The sequence below is a fragment of the Ostrinia furnacalis genome, unplaced genomic scaffold, assembly GCF_004193835.3.
Source record: "Ostrinia furnacalis isolate ACB-3 unplaced genomic scaffold, ASM419383v2 OfSCF3877, whole genome shotgun sequence".
Lineage (NCBI taxonomy): Eukaryota > Metazoa > Arthropoda > Insecta > Lepidoptera > Crambidae > Ostrinia > Ostrinia furnacalis.
In genome coordinates this window covers 46,911-64,843 of record NW_021134116.1, presented here as the reverse complement: position 1 = coordinate 64,843, position 17,933 = coordinate 46,911, and the positions used below count along the sequence as shown (strand labels likewise).

The 17,933-nt window shown below is 37.3% G+C and overlaps 1 protein-coding gene across 1 annotated transcript in view; it reads left to right on the top strand.

Moving 5' to 3' along the window:
• Nucleotides 1-6,728, top strand: part of LOC114358340 (metal transporter CNNM4) — a 55,169-nt gene extending 48,441 nt beyond the window's left edge. The window contains exons 7-13 of the mRNA XM_028312275.1: nucleotides 1,593-1,736; nucleotides 2,250-2,390; nucleotides 3,173-3,315; nucleotides 4,386-4,512; nucleotides 4,893-5,022; nucleotides 5,685-5,781; nucleotides 6,627-6,728. Of these exons, the coding sequence (XP_028168076.1) occupies nucleotides 1,593-1,736; nucleotides 2,250-2,390; nucleotides 3,173-3,315; nucleotides 4,386-4,512; nucleotides 4,893-5,022; nucleotides 5,685-5,781; nucleotides 6,627-6,713 (869 nt within the window). The 3' untranslated portion in view covers nucleotides 6,714-6,728. The remainder of the gene's footprint in view (nucleotides 1-1,592; nucleotides 1,737-2,249; nucleotides 2,391-3,172; nucleotides 3,316-4,385; nucleotides 4,513-4,892; nucleotides 5,023-5,684; nucleotides 5,782-6,626) is intronic.
• The last annotated feature ends 11,205 nt before the right edge of the window (nucleotides 6,729-17,933 follow it).

Here is a 17,933-nt window from a genome sequence, read left to right as displayed (position 1 = left end):
CAATAGAAAGAAAGTTTCTTCAATTTCAAATGTAAACGTCCTGAAAATGCCATTTTGTGCTGTAGTCGATGTTACATTAGGTTACCTAGTTGTAGATTTGATTTCGGTGAAATCGAAAGTGTACAGACAGACGCCAACACATAAATTATTTTAGTAATATCGCAACTATTAAAAGGGAATAATTTGACAATGATTTTCTCTATGTGCCATCTTACGTTGTAGACTAGCAATCGGCATATCAGTGCGTAACTTCAGAAGTAACACGTTTAACTAGAATCGTAAAACAAACTTTATATTATTAGCCTTCTTGAAATGCAAAAACTCCATTCATCATTTCTGAAAACAATGAAATCACGATACGATTCATGCTTGAATTCAAATTAGTATGTTCTCGACCAATCAAGGTCAAGGCTTCATCTGAAGCAGAGTGTAGTCTTCGTCAACATCTAAATAAAGTTGTGATTAGCGTTCTTTGTAGTCGTAGGATACTTACTTACCTACTAAAAATTTATGAATCTGTGTGAATAGAGTAAAGCCTTCGTTTTCAACACCACGTTAGAGCTTGTTCCCACGGAGACATACCGTTTTTTCAAGAACAGCTTTTTGCAGGATTAATCTATGGTAATATTAAATTAAATGTTCACACGAACATCCCGTTTGCAGTGTTCCGCAAAAAACCGATCAGTTCGAATTTGCAATTAACTATGTGTTCATACTTTATCACATGACAGTCCAGTTTTGCGGAATCCAGCATCACTGATCCTAGAAAAACTGGTGGAAAAGGACCCAAAGGGCCCTTTTACCGATTTCAATGACTGTAACACCCGTATTCACAAACATTACTATGAGGTCTCACAGTGCGCGTGGAACCACAGGACGATACACGAGCCAATCACAGAGCTCTTCAACGTTGTGCGTTCGATTTGCTGCTTCACTTAAGCAAGCATCGTTTGTGAATACGGGCGTTAGTTTTTTAACCAATTTCTACCTTAATGAAACGTAAGTATGTAAATAATAGTAAGTAATGTAATATGTAAGTACCTTCATGAAAAAGGGCTACTATAAAGTCGATGATTATTTAAAAGATAAAAATGTTTGGGATGCGTAACTGTCTAGCTCGCATAAATATTTATAACTATGTATTTTTAAAGTCTGAAAACCTTTGAAAATGAGGCTGACAATAGTTACTGAGTTTCTTGCGCTGCTTCTTCTCAGCACTGGCCCATTTATTGTCCTGAAGCAGTGGTAGGGTTAATACTGGGACGTGTAAAAGTGCTTTTTTTAAGCCTATTTACAGAAATAAATGAGTTTTAATGAGTTTTTTGTGTGTTCGATTTGCTGCTTCACTTAAGCAAGCATCGCTTGTGAATATGGGCGTTAAGTTTTTTAACCAATTTAAATGCCTAATGCCTAATTTTATTGTTTACAAATCACATACCTACCTCTAGGAGGTAGCAATGTAACGCTCTGAACATCTTGTACCTACTACCCTTTATTGTTGGTACTTTTGTAACATTGCGAAGTGAATAAATGAATATGAATATGAAAATATGAATACTTATGAAGTTAAATTTTCATGTTTTTCTCCCCAGGCCACAAGGGCCACATGGCATTCGTACAGCGCATCGAGGAGGGCGACGGGGACCCGCTCTACGAGACCGTGGGGCTAGTCACCCTGGAGGACGTCATCGAGGAGATGATCCAGGCCGAGATCGTGGACGAGTCCGACGTCATCAGTGAGTACACACGAGACTAGATACAGACGTCGTATCAAACTTTCCGTTCCGGTTTTTCACCAAGGCGGATTGGAGCGGAGTTTTGAATAACCAATCAGATTTCCTTCTCCAATAATCGGCTTCCTTGGTGGACACCGGGTCTTTAAATATGTTCGCATATCGGTCCGAGTAGTAGTCCAATTTCTACTCTGTCAAAAAGTTATAAGTGTGTCATTGAAATTACTAAACTATCCCTATTTCTATTTATGTTCTTTAAATCCAATTTAAACTATTCAACAACGTGGAATTTGGAAATCTTTGAAGATACCTATGTTCAGCAGCGGACATTCTGTAGCTAAAAGAGGCGTAAAAATCAACAAACTCTTGAAGCCTCTAACTAGTGGAGGCAGAATTGATGCCACCATATTTTAAAGTTTAATGGGATAAAATAAGGAAAAATATAAATACCAGTTATAGGGTAAAAATACATGTTAGCAACAAAACAACCAACTCACTCTCAACATTGCTCCACAGGCGACAACAGGACTAAGAAGCGTCTGACGCGCCCCGCCAACAAGGTGCAGGACTTAGCCGCCTTCGCCGGCCACCAGCATCATCAGAAGGTGCACGTCTCCCCGCAGCTGGTGCTGGCAACCTTCCAGTTCCTCAACACCAGTGAGTACATTACATTAATATAAGTAGGAATAGTAATGGTCTTATAATGGTGCCTTGAGGCACTCCTCAGTTGCAAGGGTCTAAATATGATTCCCTGAAGGACTCCCCATATTGCAATGACCCCAAGATAGTTCCTTGAGGGACCGTCCATTTGCAATGGTCCCAAAATAGTACCTTGAGGCAATTCTCAGTTTCAAGGGTCCAAAATATAACTCTCAATTTATAATGGTCCTAATATTTTACCCTGAAGGACCCCCTATTTTACAATGCCCCCAAAATAGTACCTTGAGAGACTCCACATTTTACAATGCTCCCAAAACGGTGCCTTAGAGCACTTTCCATTTTGCAATGGTCCTAAGAAAGTACCCTGAAAGACCCCCCATTTTGTAATGGTCTCAAAATAGAACCTTGGGAGACTTCACATTTATAAATAGTTTAGTGGAAACTGTCAAGATCCTAAAATGTTGGTGCCTTGGATCTCCCACTTGTAAGGGACCAAATATGGTGCCCCGAGGAAGTCTCTATTTGCAAGACTTTATAGCCTTTGAGGGCCACCTCAATATCTGACAAGTCTTAACAATTGACCATCAAGTACCTACTCAAAAAGTACAACACATACAAGTAGGAATAGCACTAGTTTTAGAATAGTGCCTTGAAGGATCCCTCTATCAAGACCTAACAACGTTTAATGACCGCTAGACCAACGACTTCCTAACAAACAGGGACAGTTACAAAATTAAACCTAAATTCTCTCAGCATAAGCCCCTAAATCCTTCTTCCAGGCGTGGACCCGTTCCGTCCCGAGCTGATCTCAGAGACGGTACTCCGCCGTCTACTGAAGCAGGACGTGATACAACACATCAAGCTGCGCGGCGACGAAGACAGGAACGACCCCAAGAGATACGTCTTCCAGGAGGGAAAACCGGTAAGGAGACAAAATACAATCAATGAGGGTTTTCGCGATTGAAAAATCCGCCAGATGGCAATACGTAGACACGAGGTCCAAATGCTGCATGATTGGTTATTTTTGACATGACATTGACAGATAATTATGTCAAAATCCACCAATCATGCAGCATTTGGACCTCGTCTACGTATTGCCATCTGGCGGATTTTTCAATCGCGAAAACCCTCATTGACATGATTTTATGAGACTGTAGAAAGGTTTTCTCATACAGGTTTGGACGAAAAATTTCAGCAAATAGAACGCTGGATTTCTTGAAAACGATTCGAGGGACGCGTGGGTGACGGGAAATTGTGCATAATTTCAGGATTTTTAGTCACGGTGGAGCACTTCACGAATAAAAATTGTGTTTTTTTGTCTATTTTTCTACATGTGACTGTACGACTGGTTAGGACTGAAATTAACTGAATTGCCGATCAATAAATATTGATTTATTATAAAAAGCTGTGGTTTTCTGATTAAAGAAAAATAAAACACGCCGTATCCAAATGTTTGCTAATATTCGTTGTCAATTATTTACTTAACTTCTCGAGTGTTCTCAATCTCGACCCAAGCTTTGTTTAAAATTACACTTGGCATTTTATAAAATAAAACAAAACTACTACATACATGACGCTACACTTTACCGCTAACCAGTAGCGTAACTAATACTATACCATCTGAGGCCCGTCGGGGGCTCAGCCCATTTTCATTTCAATTCAATTCAATAACATTTATTTATAAAGATAATAATGATCCACATGGTTAGTAAATGGGTGCCTTATTTACCTGTTTGGTACAATTTTATTTTAATTTTAAGTTTTAATTTGTAATTTGTATTGTGGTGTACCAAATAAACGTTTTTTATTTATTTATTTATACAACGATGTTAGTAATTAATTATTTATTATAACAAATACCACTCATTATCTAACCCGTTCGGTAAGAAGTAGCCGAACGAAATTTTGCCATACCAGTCCTGCCACCATATACGCCACTGCAGCCAACAATTCGTTATGACAGTCTCTGAATTTATTATTTTTATTCTCCAGGTGGACTACTTCGTCCTGATCCTGGAGGGACGAGTGGAGGTGACGGTGGGCCGCGAGAACCTCGTGTTCGAGTCCGGTCCGTTCACGTACTTCGGCGTGCAAGCGCTCACGCAGAACATCGGCGTCGGTGAGTGGATTATTGTTTATTTTTTTACTTTATTTTCCTTTTTTTTGTTTTGCTGTCCTTTTTGTAGGTTTTTAAAGTTTTATTTAGCTTGCCCTGTTTATTTTAATTTCTCAGATTCTTTTTCTTTGTTCCATTATTTTTGTTCTTTTTTTTTTTATTGTAATTTACTTTTTGCATTTTTGTTTATTTTCTTGATAAATCTTATATTATTTCTTATCTTTGTCCTTTATTTTGTTTGCATGTCCTGTCTTTAAAAACCCAGGTCTTCTTACTTGTGTGAAAGCGCTTTTTAAAACCTTCTTGCGAAAAGTAGATGACTTTCATGACTAAGGACTAAAGGAGTATCTTTCCTAAATGTTTGTATTATTTTTGGTCTACAGCTGAAGCGCCAGCGCCTTCGTCTCTTGGCTCTCTGCAGAACCTGAACATGGACTCCATGCTGCGTCACACCTTCGTTCCCGACTACTCCGTGCGAGCTATCGCTGAGCTTTACTACCTTACGATTAAGAGGTATGTAATACTAATAAAACTCGCGTTTTCATCATCATCATTTCAGCTACAGACGTCCACTGCTGAACATAGGCCTCTCTCAATGATTTCCATATCGCGCGGTTGGTAGCGGCCTGCATCCAGCGCCGTTCTGCTACCTTTGTGTTTACCACCTTGTGAATGTGAACGGTAGCCTCCACTCCAAAAAGTTGCGAGTGGAGGTCCCACGTTGCGTTTTCCGGTATGTGGCATCCACTCCAGAACCTTGCTGCCCCATCGGCCGTCAGTTTTGCTTACTATGTGCCCTGCCCATTGCCACTTCAGCTTGCTAATCCGTCGAGCTATGTCAGCGACTTTAGTTCATTTACGGACCACCACCGAGTGTATAGATCGTTTCATCAATGAAGACGTGGTGGTGGGGTGGTGGTGCCACCATTCTTCCTCTAATGTTTGAATCTGAGATCATTAGAATGTTATCGGTACACGCTAAATAATCCATGAGTGCACACGCACACTACAATATTGACGCTCGGATTGCTCGGATCAAAATCCCCGCACCGGATGAAACGATATAGCCATCACAGATTGGTTTCAAGTTACCAAGTAGGTACCTACACAAACTTGCGTAAGTATCAGCGTTTTCTTATGAGTTTTTACTACAGTTTTGTTAATTTTCTCCACAGATCCATGTACTTGGCAGCCAAACGCGCCACTTTAATGGAGAAGGGTGCCCTCAACAAGGGCGGCACCAACGAGCAGATTGAACCTGAAGTGGACAAGGTAAAAAATCACACATCAGACCTATTATTTTAAACTTTTATTTTACATGTGTTAGTGTGGACGTTGACGTGACGTGACAAAATTTTGGATTCATGAACGCATCACAATATGACTTTGACAGTTAAACTTTGGCGCCTTTTCTTCCCGCCAATTCTCAAAGTTTATAATATCTTCTATCTATATATAAAAATGAAACCCGTTTTCCGTTGTCACGACATAGCTAACATGAAAACGGCTTGACCGATTTGGCTGATTTTTTTTTGTAGTTTTCTAATACTCTGTACAAGGTTTTTACGGAAAAAAATATAAAGAAAATCTCTACGCTAAGGCGGTACGAAGTTCGCCGGGTCAGCTAGTATTATATAAAAATGAAACCCGTTTTCCGTTGTCACGACATAACATGAAAACGGCTTGACCGATTTGGCTGATTTTTTTTTGTAGTTTTCTAATACTCTGTACAAGGTTTTTACGGAAAAAAATATAAAGAAAATCTCTACGCTAAGGCGGTACGAAGTTCGCCGGGTCAGCTAGTTTTTGATAAAAAATAAGCTGACTCGCTTGACGTATTTATCTATGTTCTGTGTATTACCACAGAATTATTAATAAGTACTGTATTACGTCGTGTGGAATGAAGTCACCTTGCACCTTCGAAACTTACGAATAAACAAACATTGTACCTACAATTTTAACGGAGCGGAGTTTTTCGGCTCGGGGAACGCCACCATCGACTCAAAAGTTTTTTTAGTAACTTAACTTTTACCCAGTTACCGTAGCTCGAATAGGCTGCTTGGTTCTCATGAATTTACCTGATGACTAACGATTTTAATTATTTCACCTTTTTACAGCTGCTGCGCGAAGGAGATGGCCTGAGTGAGATCACAGAGCGTCCTTCTCAGGTAAGAAATATTATTATTACTATCATATTATTATAATAATCATAACGAAAATAACAACCCGATCGAGCTAACTGCGCACTTTGCTGAAATGCATATGACTTGTGACGTCACGGCCGCTAGATGCGCAGTTAACTCAAAGGTTCTACTTATAAAGATGTCTGTTTTACTCAAAAAAATATTTTCATTACACGCTGCTATAAACAGAATACGGATGAATCTAAAACAAGATATTGAAGACGGTTTGTATGTTAAAAAAAAAACAGGTACTTTAAAGTTTCACAAACTACAGTGTGAGTCACGTTAAAGTGTACATATGAAAATAAATGAAACTAGACCTATTTTTATCGACAAAAAAGAGGTCAAAAATTTTTTGAGATTTTTTTTTAATTTTTTATAGAATTTTTTTTCTTCCAATTACTCATTGTAAAGAAAACGTAATAACATATTAACTAAGCGGTATATCCTGATAAAATAAAAACAGTAATAATGCTAAATAACAGGCGATACTAAAAAAATACATAAAATACACAAAAAAGGCCAACAAATAATAGAAAATGATACTTTTAGAAAAAAATATGCTTTTAATTCGTGTTTTTTTGGTTATTTGATAAATTTCTCCAAAAAATGCCCCTATAACCGGTGGTTTTTATTACTTTGTATTATTCCCTATCATATTACTTTCGTAAAACCAAAAATCGCATGTCTCTATCCCTATCACAACGCTTGCAATGATCGTTTGAACTAAGCCTCTCCGGGCGCGCCATTCAACGCTTCGTTAACAACGAAACTGAAAATGGCTCTATATTTGTAATTTTGATACAGACAAGTTACATTTCAAATAAAAACAAAAGATTTCGAAGTAAAATAAGCATTTTAGTTAAAATTAAAATTGTCTCTACCTGTAGCGGATAATAATGTTGTGGCAGGCCTTTGTTCAAACGATCATAGCAAATGTTGTGATAGGTATAGAGACATGCGATTTTTGGTTTTACAAAGATAATACGATAGAGAATAATACAAAGTAATAAAAACCACCTGTTATAGGGGCATTTTTTGGAGAAATTTATCAAATAACCAAAATAATACGAATTTTTAAGCAGATTTTTTTCAAAAAGTATCATTTTTTATTATTTGTTGGCATTTTCTGGGTATTTTATGTATTTTTTCAGTATCGCCTGTTACTTAGCATTATTACTGTTTTTATTTTATCAGGATATACCGCTTAGTTTAAAAGTTATTAAGTTTTCTTTACAATAAGTAATTGGAAGAAAAAAAAATCCATAATTTTTTTTTAAAAAATCTCAAAAAAAANTTAGTTTGCTACTATGGCGCTATTGTTTCCGGTTCATAGTCGGCAGGAAGCAGCATTCCCCGGTTGTGACGTAGCAGTGCCAGAAGTGGACGATAACATATGATAGAACCAACATCTATCAAATCGATTGAGACGATCTATATTAATAACCAGACATTATTTACTCACATTGCAAATGTTTGACTTTGGGAACAAACCACAATAGCGTAGTCAAAGCAAATATATTGAATTCTCCAGTTCATAACAATACATAAATGTCGTAGGAAATGTCGAAACGCCTCGGTCGTATTGTATAGCTGAAATCTTTCGACTGAGAGGGTTCAATTTTCATATTGTACTACATACTTACGGTAACGTAAAGGGGCATCATCGTTGAGGTTTAGGTATAGATACCTACTCCATAACATAGGGAAATTTTATAGCGCTATCAAGTACTATCAACACCCCATAACTTACGTTTACTGCTCTATCCTTTAACATTGAGATCATTATTTAATGTGCGGCTGAGACCAGTATTCTCTTGGAGTCGGTGCCGGTTAATTTAGAACATTTCTTGAGCTTGGCACTGAGCAGGCTGGCACCGACTCCGTGAGTATCAATCATAAAGAAGTATACAATTGTCCTAATAAATAAATAATGAAATTATTTTCTACTCGGTTTTAATTTTTTTGTTAATTAATTTTTCTAATTTGTTTAACGTTATCATTTATTTGACCACTTTCTTCACCAAAATAATGATGACGATTTGCTTCCATAAGTATTTATCGTAATGGAGACCACATAAGAACTTTTGACTAAGTATTCTCATCTCTTGGTCATACCCCTGCGCACAGATTAGGTACCTATGCCCTGCGTGACTTGCTAATCGAGATTACCTTACCTTTTTTGAACCTCTCCCTAGAGGGAACTGTGCGATCCCTAAGTAGGCTTAACTCTGTCATAGATCCAGCTGCTAAAATAGTTCTCTCATATCATTCGAGCCGAGTCCCTGTCGACAGGCCTCAAAGAGAACCATCTAGGGACCAATAAGCAACTGATATTACTACCAGTGCCCTTCAATAAAACCAACTACTTAGAAATCATGAGCAAACGAGCACTAGAATAGTAATATAAAGTCCTCGAGCAAAACTCTGTCGTCGCACTCAGATGTTAATGTCAAGGGATCTAAGTAACTGATAAGGTAATATGTTAGAATAAAATAAGACCATGTAACCATTGATAATATTTTCGCTCTTGAAATTCGGCCCCAACTCAAAGGCCTATTCCTAGTTTTTGCATGCTTTGTGAATCAGAAAAATTAACTGTATACCTTACCCAATCATTAAACAACACAACACCTCTGGATAATCAACTTCGTAAATTTTACATGGATAATGCCTTTTGTTTGATATTCTCAGAATTACAAGCAAGTTACGTTATCCTTCAAAGGGTAATTACAAAACTGTACTCCGAGTTAGGAGAACCGCCGGCTTCCCATTTTCAAACAAACAACAAATAAGTAAGCCAGCCAAACCTCTGCGAGGCTGCTGATGCCTTATAGAAAAAGTTTGGGGATAATTTTATCGTATGAATCCAATATTGAGCCTTTCAAGAGTCCCATCATATTTTACGAGTTAAATTTCGTCTGCGACGGCCTACGTAATTGTCAGGGTTGGTACATGTTTTTACTTTTACAATTTGTATTACTTTTACAGTTTTGTATTTTTTGCTCCTGGGTAACCTTTGTTCCATTTCTTAAGATCGATAAGCTACACAATTTTTTCATTATTAAGTTGCAAACATAAAATGTAAAAGCTAAGCAAAATGAAGAACAAGCTTATGAAAGAGCAACATTGTTTAAAGTTATTTTGTTTGTTCCTTCAACATCTCGAAATTCAGGATAAGGCGGCGCGATACAAATTAAATAATATTCAATGGGTAGTAACTACAATTATTTCAACTTTGTTCCAGAAATATTTGGTAATGAGTCAACTTTCCTGAGTCAATAAGCAATTTCACTTTTAATTATTGTTAAGAATTAAAACAATAACAAATTAATTAAGATTTTCAAGCGCTACAATAATGCAACTAACAAAACCTATAAAATAGGATGGCTCTAGAGATCTTTGAAACCCAAAACCTTTCTGTCATATAAATATAGGTAAGCTTTTGGTATCATGCGGGGCTATACCTACTTACTAAGTCAGATCTAACTAGTCACTTAAAATGGAAACCGGTATCCCCAAATTTTAATTAAAATATTTGGGCTGCAAAGGCTGTCTTATGCCCATAAATAGCAAAACCAGTTGAAGCTCAGATATCTCTGAAAATCTCAGTAAAATATAGTACGATGAATGAAACCGGACCGCTAAGACTAAACGCCTCGCCCATTTCTCAAAGCTTGGAGTCGGTGCAATGATTTGTGGAAAGATTTGGCGAAGGGCCAACACATTAAGTACCTACTGGATAGCAGAGGCAATAGGCTTGCTATTGTTTTGACTCAGTTAAGTGAGTCTTCCAGTGACTTGGCCCACGTTTAGCTTGGTCCACGGGCCAAGTCGCTGGTTTGAATTTTTTAAATAGATTTTCTTCCAGTGTTTTAGTGTTAAACTAGCGGCCGCCCGCAACTTCGTACCTACGCATGGATCCCGTTTTAACCCCTTCATTTATCTTACGCGGTTTAGATTTTTTCATACAAATGTTTTTTCCCGCGAACTCCCCTTCCCGTGGGAATTTTGCATATCCTGTTGTTACTAAGCTTTAAGTTTACTAAGGTGCATGCATGCCAAATTTCAAGCGTCTAACTTAAGCTGTTTAGATTTTTCATACAAAAGGATTTTCCCCCAAATTCCCGTTCCCGTGGGAATTCCTAAGTACACTATAACCTGCCCAGGAGTATGAAGAATAATGTACCAACTTTCGTTAAAATCCGTCGAGTAGTTTTGTTTCTACAAGGAACATACAGACAGACAGATTTTACTGATTGCATTTTTGGCATCAGTATCGATCACTAATCATCCTGATAATTATTTTGAAAATATATTTCAAATACAGAATTGACCTCTCTCAGATTTATTATAGGTAAGTATAGATTAAACACCAAATCAACAAAATCTTAAGGTGGACCCAGTCACTGGAAGAAAAACTATTTAAAAATTCAAACCAGTGACTTGGCCAATCCAAAAGTGGGCCAAGTCACTGTAAGACTCACTTAACTGAGTCAACAAGGTAGATAGTTAGTAGAGTTTGTAGGGGGTGAATGAGTGAAATAGTCTGTTGTACCTAATAAAACAATTATAAAGTTGTAGCTGTAGTCATATTACAATGTAAAGGCATTATTCTACCTCCGTAAATTTTCTACGTCTGTCTACAAAGAACACTTGCTACTTAATTATTTCAAAAACTATTTCTACAGTTTAGCTCGTAATTTAAGCGCTAGAATATAAATGTCGTAAAAGTGAATTCCATTGTGGAAAACCTTGGGGGAGGCCTTTGTCCAGCAGTGGACGTCATTTGGCTGAAACGAACGAACGAAAAGTGAAACATTTTAGAACTCAGAAGCTACATTAAGTAACCAAGTAAGTAGGTACTTATAAAGTCACTGGGGCTCTAACATGCATGGTTGAGCACGTGCCTAACTTAGCCCAGTTTTCTAACGTTTCGAAAATATTCAAGAGTTGAATAAAGTATTAGTGTCATTATGGCGAACTTTTAGCTTTATGTTGCGGACTATATTCTGCCATCACGAGGGCTTATTTTCTAGAAATTTACCCTACAAGTGAGCACACTGTGTTTAGAATACCTTGTTTCGGACACCGCTGTCTCCCAACGTAAATTAGGCCCATTTAAAACAGAGAATTCGCACAACTCTTTATCACTCTTCAAGGATTTTCAGATAGTACCTTCTTTTATTTTATTTTACGTACCTACCTAATTACCCGCTAATGACTACTGCTGGCTGCTCTATCTATCTATCTAAATACTTCTTTTAATTCTGATGAATTTTAAATAAATAGTAATGAATATTTTATAATTCTTAATACTAGATTAAAAAGCTCATTATTTTAATTCAAGCTTATTAACTGCCTAGGTACTCGTGATCGTAATTTTGCTTTTTACGTAGGTAAATTTAGGTGGGTAGAATTAATTACTGTCATTAACCTGTGCACTCACCTACTATTATAAACATCGGCCTTCGTCGTCTCCGAGGAAATCTCCAGTCGAAACTAATGTCGTGAGGAGAGTGCGCCGCAGGGACCGTCTGCAGGACCTTATATTTTATGTCATAAACCGTTGAACGGAAAAGCATAGACAATCTGTCCAAAGTGTTGGTACAAATGGTCATTGTCATCAGGTTTTTAGGCACTGCACAGGCACAATAGAAGCAAATGAAAGATACTCATTACGCTCTCCAAATGGGTTGGGGAGGTGCTAATAAAATTAATAAATTATGCTTATCTAATAATGACGATAATTTAAAATATCACTTTCGTAAAACTATAATTAAGCTCTACACACAACTCAGATTTGCAACCTAGTTGAACTTCTATGGTTTCTCCATTTTCCAGAAACAGTCCGACTATTTTAGAAATTCCTCGACTGGCCTAGATTGGATAGACGTTGATTAGGCACCAGAATTAATTACTAATCTACCTTCATACATTATTACTCACGATATGACAAGAACATTAAGACTAGAATCACACTAGAATTATTACTTACTAGCTGTGCCNGTGACGTAGCAGTGCCAGAAGTGGACGATAACACTCGGCCATCCTGCATTGGCCGTGTCCCACGGCGGTCACCGTCATTTCCGAAGACCTGTAAATGGAAAAAACATTCACGAGTATTTTGGTCTAATAATAGTTTAATTGTCAGTTCTGAAATATATTCACACAGCTTTTATGCAAGTTAAAATATCTAAGTTCTTGTTTATTTTGTATCCCAAGTACGCCACAAATTAATCATAAGACACGCAGCAATAGTTTTATAATTAATTCCGTTAATGTTACGAGTTCTGACATCAAATCAATTTCACACAGCGGATTTATATCACACAGTGTATATATGTCACACAGATTTACATCACACAGTGGATTACTTTATTATCACACAGTGGATTACTTTATTATCACTCAGTGGATTACTTTATTATCACACAGTGGATTACTTTATTATCACACAGTGGATTACTTTATTATCACACAGTGGATTACTTTACTATCACACAGTGGATTACTTTACTATCACACAGTGGATTACTTTACTATCACACAGTGGATTACTTTACTATCACACAGTGGATTACTTTACTATCACACAGTGGATTACTTTACTATCACACAGTGGATTACTTTACTATCACACAGTGGATTACTTTACTATCACACAGTGGATTACTTTACTATCACACAGTGGATTACTTTACTATCACACAGTGGATTACTTTACTATCACACAGTGGATTACTTTACTATCACACAGTGGATTACTTTACTATCACACAGTGGATTACTTTACTATCACACAGTGGATTACTTTACTATCACACAGTGGATTACTTTACTATCACACAGTGGATTACTTTACTATCACACAGTGGATTACTTTACTATCACACAGTGGATTACTTTACTATCACACAGTGGATTACTTTACTATNCGCAAATAATGCATTAATTTAAAACAGATTTCTTTTTGCATAAAAAGGGTTACTATGAGCCAACCTTAAAAGATAGACATATGCTATCGCGGACTTTTTTTTAGAATTTTTAAAGGGGAACAATTCTGTCATACATGATTTTTGCGTAACTTTAACCGTTTACGCAGCGTCAGCTCTCAAAAGGAAAAAAATCACTGATTTGAAACATTCTTCATTGGTGCTCCGCTCCTATTGGTCTTAGCGTGATGATATATAGCCTAAAGCCTTCAGGAACTAACGGGCTATCCAACACAAAAAGAATTTTTCAAATCGGTCCAGTAGTTCCTGAGATTAGCGCGTTCAACCAAACAAACAAACAAACAAACAAACAAACAAACTCTTCAGCTTTATAATATTAGTATAGATTAGGTATCCTAGATGGCATTACGTAATACCTAGGGGATGTAGGTATCTAATCAAAACTTGATTGAATTTGAACGTAGTCTTACCTAATATACTTATTCGGTTTAAATAATAAAAAAAAATGACAGCAAGTTTTTTGAAAATTCCCATATTTAGTTATCCTACACTACCTGAAATAAGTATCTGTTGAAATTCCTAGTTACGGCTAGCTAGTATTGAAAGCAATCAAAACGTGTCTCAATGGAATGCAAAACGAAAAAACGCCAAGCGAATAAACCCAATTTTTCGCCGTGTGCAAATCTCCTTTTTGTATTCGGCTTATTTTATTTCATTGGTATTGTTTTGTTTTTTATCATAACTCACTTTAGTTAATCGAAATGATGCAGTGGTTCAGAACTGCTGCGTGGAATTGGAGCTGGTCCAGATAACCCACACTCCACAAGCGGGTTTATGTTTTTCAGATCGACCAGAACCTAAGTCCCAATTAGGTTTTAAGAGAGATAAATGGAGCCACGTAGCAGATGAAGGAAATTAATGGGTTCGGTACTTTGCATCTGTCTAACATTGGTGCTCACAGCTTACAAAATAAAGTTAGTAAAGTACCTACGTCTTATTTTTCACTTTTTGCTAGTGTTTTAACTGTAAATACACTAAACTTTATCCGTAATAATATCACACACATCCCGCTGGCACTTTAAAGGTGGTAACGAAGTTAAGAGTCCTGACAAGCGAGTTAAAAACAATTTAGCACTAGGTCTTATCACAACAGAATTTATTTGGTTTAGTAAGCTCTCTGTGAATAGGAAGATAAAAGCCCACAGAGGCACACACGGTAGGTCAAGAACGGCCAACGACGAAAAGTACCTAGCTACGTAGGTACTTAGGCTAAGTGCTACTTTTAGGAGACTTACCTAGCCCGTTTTCACAATTAATCCCTAATTTTTAAGTGACCCCTCTGAAAACAAAATGCCTGTTATGTGTTACCATAGGGGTCACTTAAAAATTAGGTTGATGGTGAAAATGGGCATTAGATAAATCGGCATTGTTTAGTGTTAAAATTTCGCCGACAAAAAAATAGCAAAAAGGATTGAACTTTAAAAAAAATTGTATTGCACCTTTGATACACGACTAAAATTACAACTTCCACTGATAAAATTACTATACCCTCTAATAAAAAGTATAACAAAATGTAAAATTAACTTATTGAATACAGTCCATCCCGAAAAAAAAAGTAATTGATTCAAAACATATTTTATTTTCATTTACCTGCCTCACTTTCATCAGTTTTCCTTATTTCAACTTTCATCAAACGAAAGATAAAATTACCAAAGAATCACAAAAATAACATTAAAAATAGCTGCTGTATATTCTAAAATCAATTACTTTAGTATGTCACATAAAACAGCAACCACACAGTTAGAGTAGGCGCACACCGTTGATTTTTAGTTGGCCGATAGTTGTGCCCGATTTCAAATTTTATGAAGAATCAGCCAAATCGAATCGGCGTAGTGTGCGCACTCCCATACATGCCCATACTGATCAACAGCCCGACTAAACTATCGGCTGACGAAAAATCAACGGTGTGCGCCTACTCTTATAGTGTGAAAAGTAGTGGAAAAAACTGACGTGATAGCTAGAAAAAGCCCTGCATTATGAACTTACAACCCATGTGTTAAGAATCACATTACAAGCAAGTGTGTTGAAGATGTTGTTTAAAGCCATTTTTAAATCGAGCTGAACCGGGATAGTCACTGCCGGGGTTTAATGGACGTATCTGCGTAATTTTCTGCAATTTGCCGGGAACTCTATCTCAGTAAGTAGATTTAAAACTCGTTTCGTATAGGCAAATTGAGTTTGAAGTGGAGTTAAGTCATTCGGCCGCAATACGTTTAACGCGCATGATTTAGCAGCTATGATCAGGCAGGTAAGTAAACACACACTGCACTGCATTTGTACTAAGTAGTTTGGTGACAACAAAAAAAATGTGTCTTACAATAAGTTTTTGACAATACCTATTATAATTGATACCGTTTGATAGAGCTCATGAAGCACTTTCAGGGTCAGTAACTAGGATTTGATATCTTGTATAGTTTAGAAATAATCGAGTGAGATCACTTATCGTTTCCACCCTGTATAGTCTTTGGAATTTGGTGCGTTTGGATTCGATACCCGCACATTGCATACTTTTGTGTGTAAAGCAAAGGGTGACTTCTATGTTATCAAAGTTTATGACATTTTGTCCTAATAAATAATATCTTCATGGCTCTGATAGGATCTTGTTTGCCAGCATTCAACATGAACTTGAATTCAATATAGATATAAAAATGCTTTTCAGGTACTTATTACGAGGAATACCTATTCATTGAGTGGTAAGGGGATAACTATAAATAACAACACAAGAATAGATTAATGCGCGAGTATAATATTATAAAATACTTTCATCCTATAGAAACATAATCCTATGGTTCTAAACCAATATTTACATGACAAAAAGGCGGGAGGCACGGATCTCTGAATGAGAAGACCAGCCCAGACACTACCAACCGGCAGCGACGCGACGCCGCCGCGGCACCTACCGACAACACTTTAAAAAAATATCTTACATATAGTCTGGTCTCTGAGCACGTAGAATTTTGTCCAATGACCCCAAGCTACCCATCCTTATCGCCCGCGCGTAATTATATTGCTGTCGCGACTGTGCGACGGGCGCCCGCAGTGAGTGTGCGAGCGCAACAGCAACATAATTACGCGCGAGCGATAAGGATGGGTAGATTGGGGTCATTAGACAAAATTCTACGTGCTCAGAGACCGGGCTTTACATAGATACGACATTACATTACATCACAGCGTCAGCAAAGTCTCGACCGAAACTATAATTTATTGTGTAGACGAACACTTTGAGCTGTCGTATCTACGTGCTCACTGGGGCGCTTCCAAAATGGACTTTATCGTCACTGACATTACATGCAAATTCAAACCCCAACGCGCTTTATCGCTATCATCTGGATTAAATACGGAGTTTACTGAACATCAAGCGGTCTAAAGGATAAAATCCGGAAGGAAACTTAAATACAAAGGTACAAGAAGAATAAATATGTACAGAAACGATTACACAATTAATAAGTCTATACAAAGATCTATTAATCCTGAGAAATCTATTTTTAAATAACTGTTCATCCTACTCTCAACTAAAGGACCTAAGTGTCTAACATCTATTCGTCCGGTAAGTTATATAAGAGAATGGAATGAATTTCACAGTAATCGGTATTTCTATATAAATATGCTGGCTACTATTAAAATTGGTCGCCCAGTTTGAAAGCGCCCTAAACCCATCCAATCGAACGATCCAGTAAAACGATTATGTAGGCGGCTGTCCTAATGTACCAATATGAATTTTAGTAGGACAGTCGTCGACTTAAATCGTTGCCTTTCGGATCTAGGCGCGGGGTCAACGCTCGCGCCGCAGTTAGTCGCGCACTATCAATTCACTAGCGCTAATTGAGCGCTGCAGTTATAGCGACTATCGCGGCACTCTTTCATTCTTCAGGGCCGGACCAGCCCAGTGCCTGTAGAAAATCACCTCGACTCCGAGATTCCTTACTATATCTAACACTAAACGTCATTAAATCTCTTTTGCTCCTTAGTAAACTCACTACAGTGTTTTCCAATACAGCAAAGTATCAGAGACAATTCAGGAAATATTAGGTTAAAGAGTTTGTGCTGGAAAACAAAAAAACACATTCATATTACATTCAATACAGACCATTAGTTTCGCCTACAACACAGATATAAAAATTGCGATAACATATGGAATTTCACTTAAATACACATTCATTTACCGAAGAAGGAAAGAAATAGACTGACTCGCAGGTTGTAGAAATAGTACAGATCTCAAAATCGA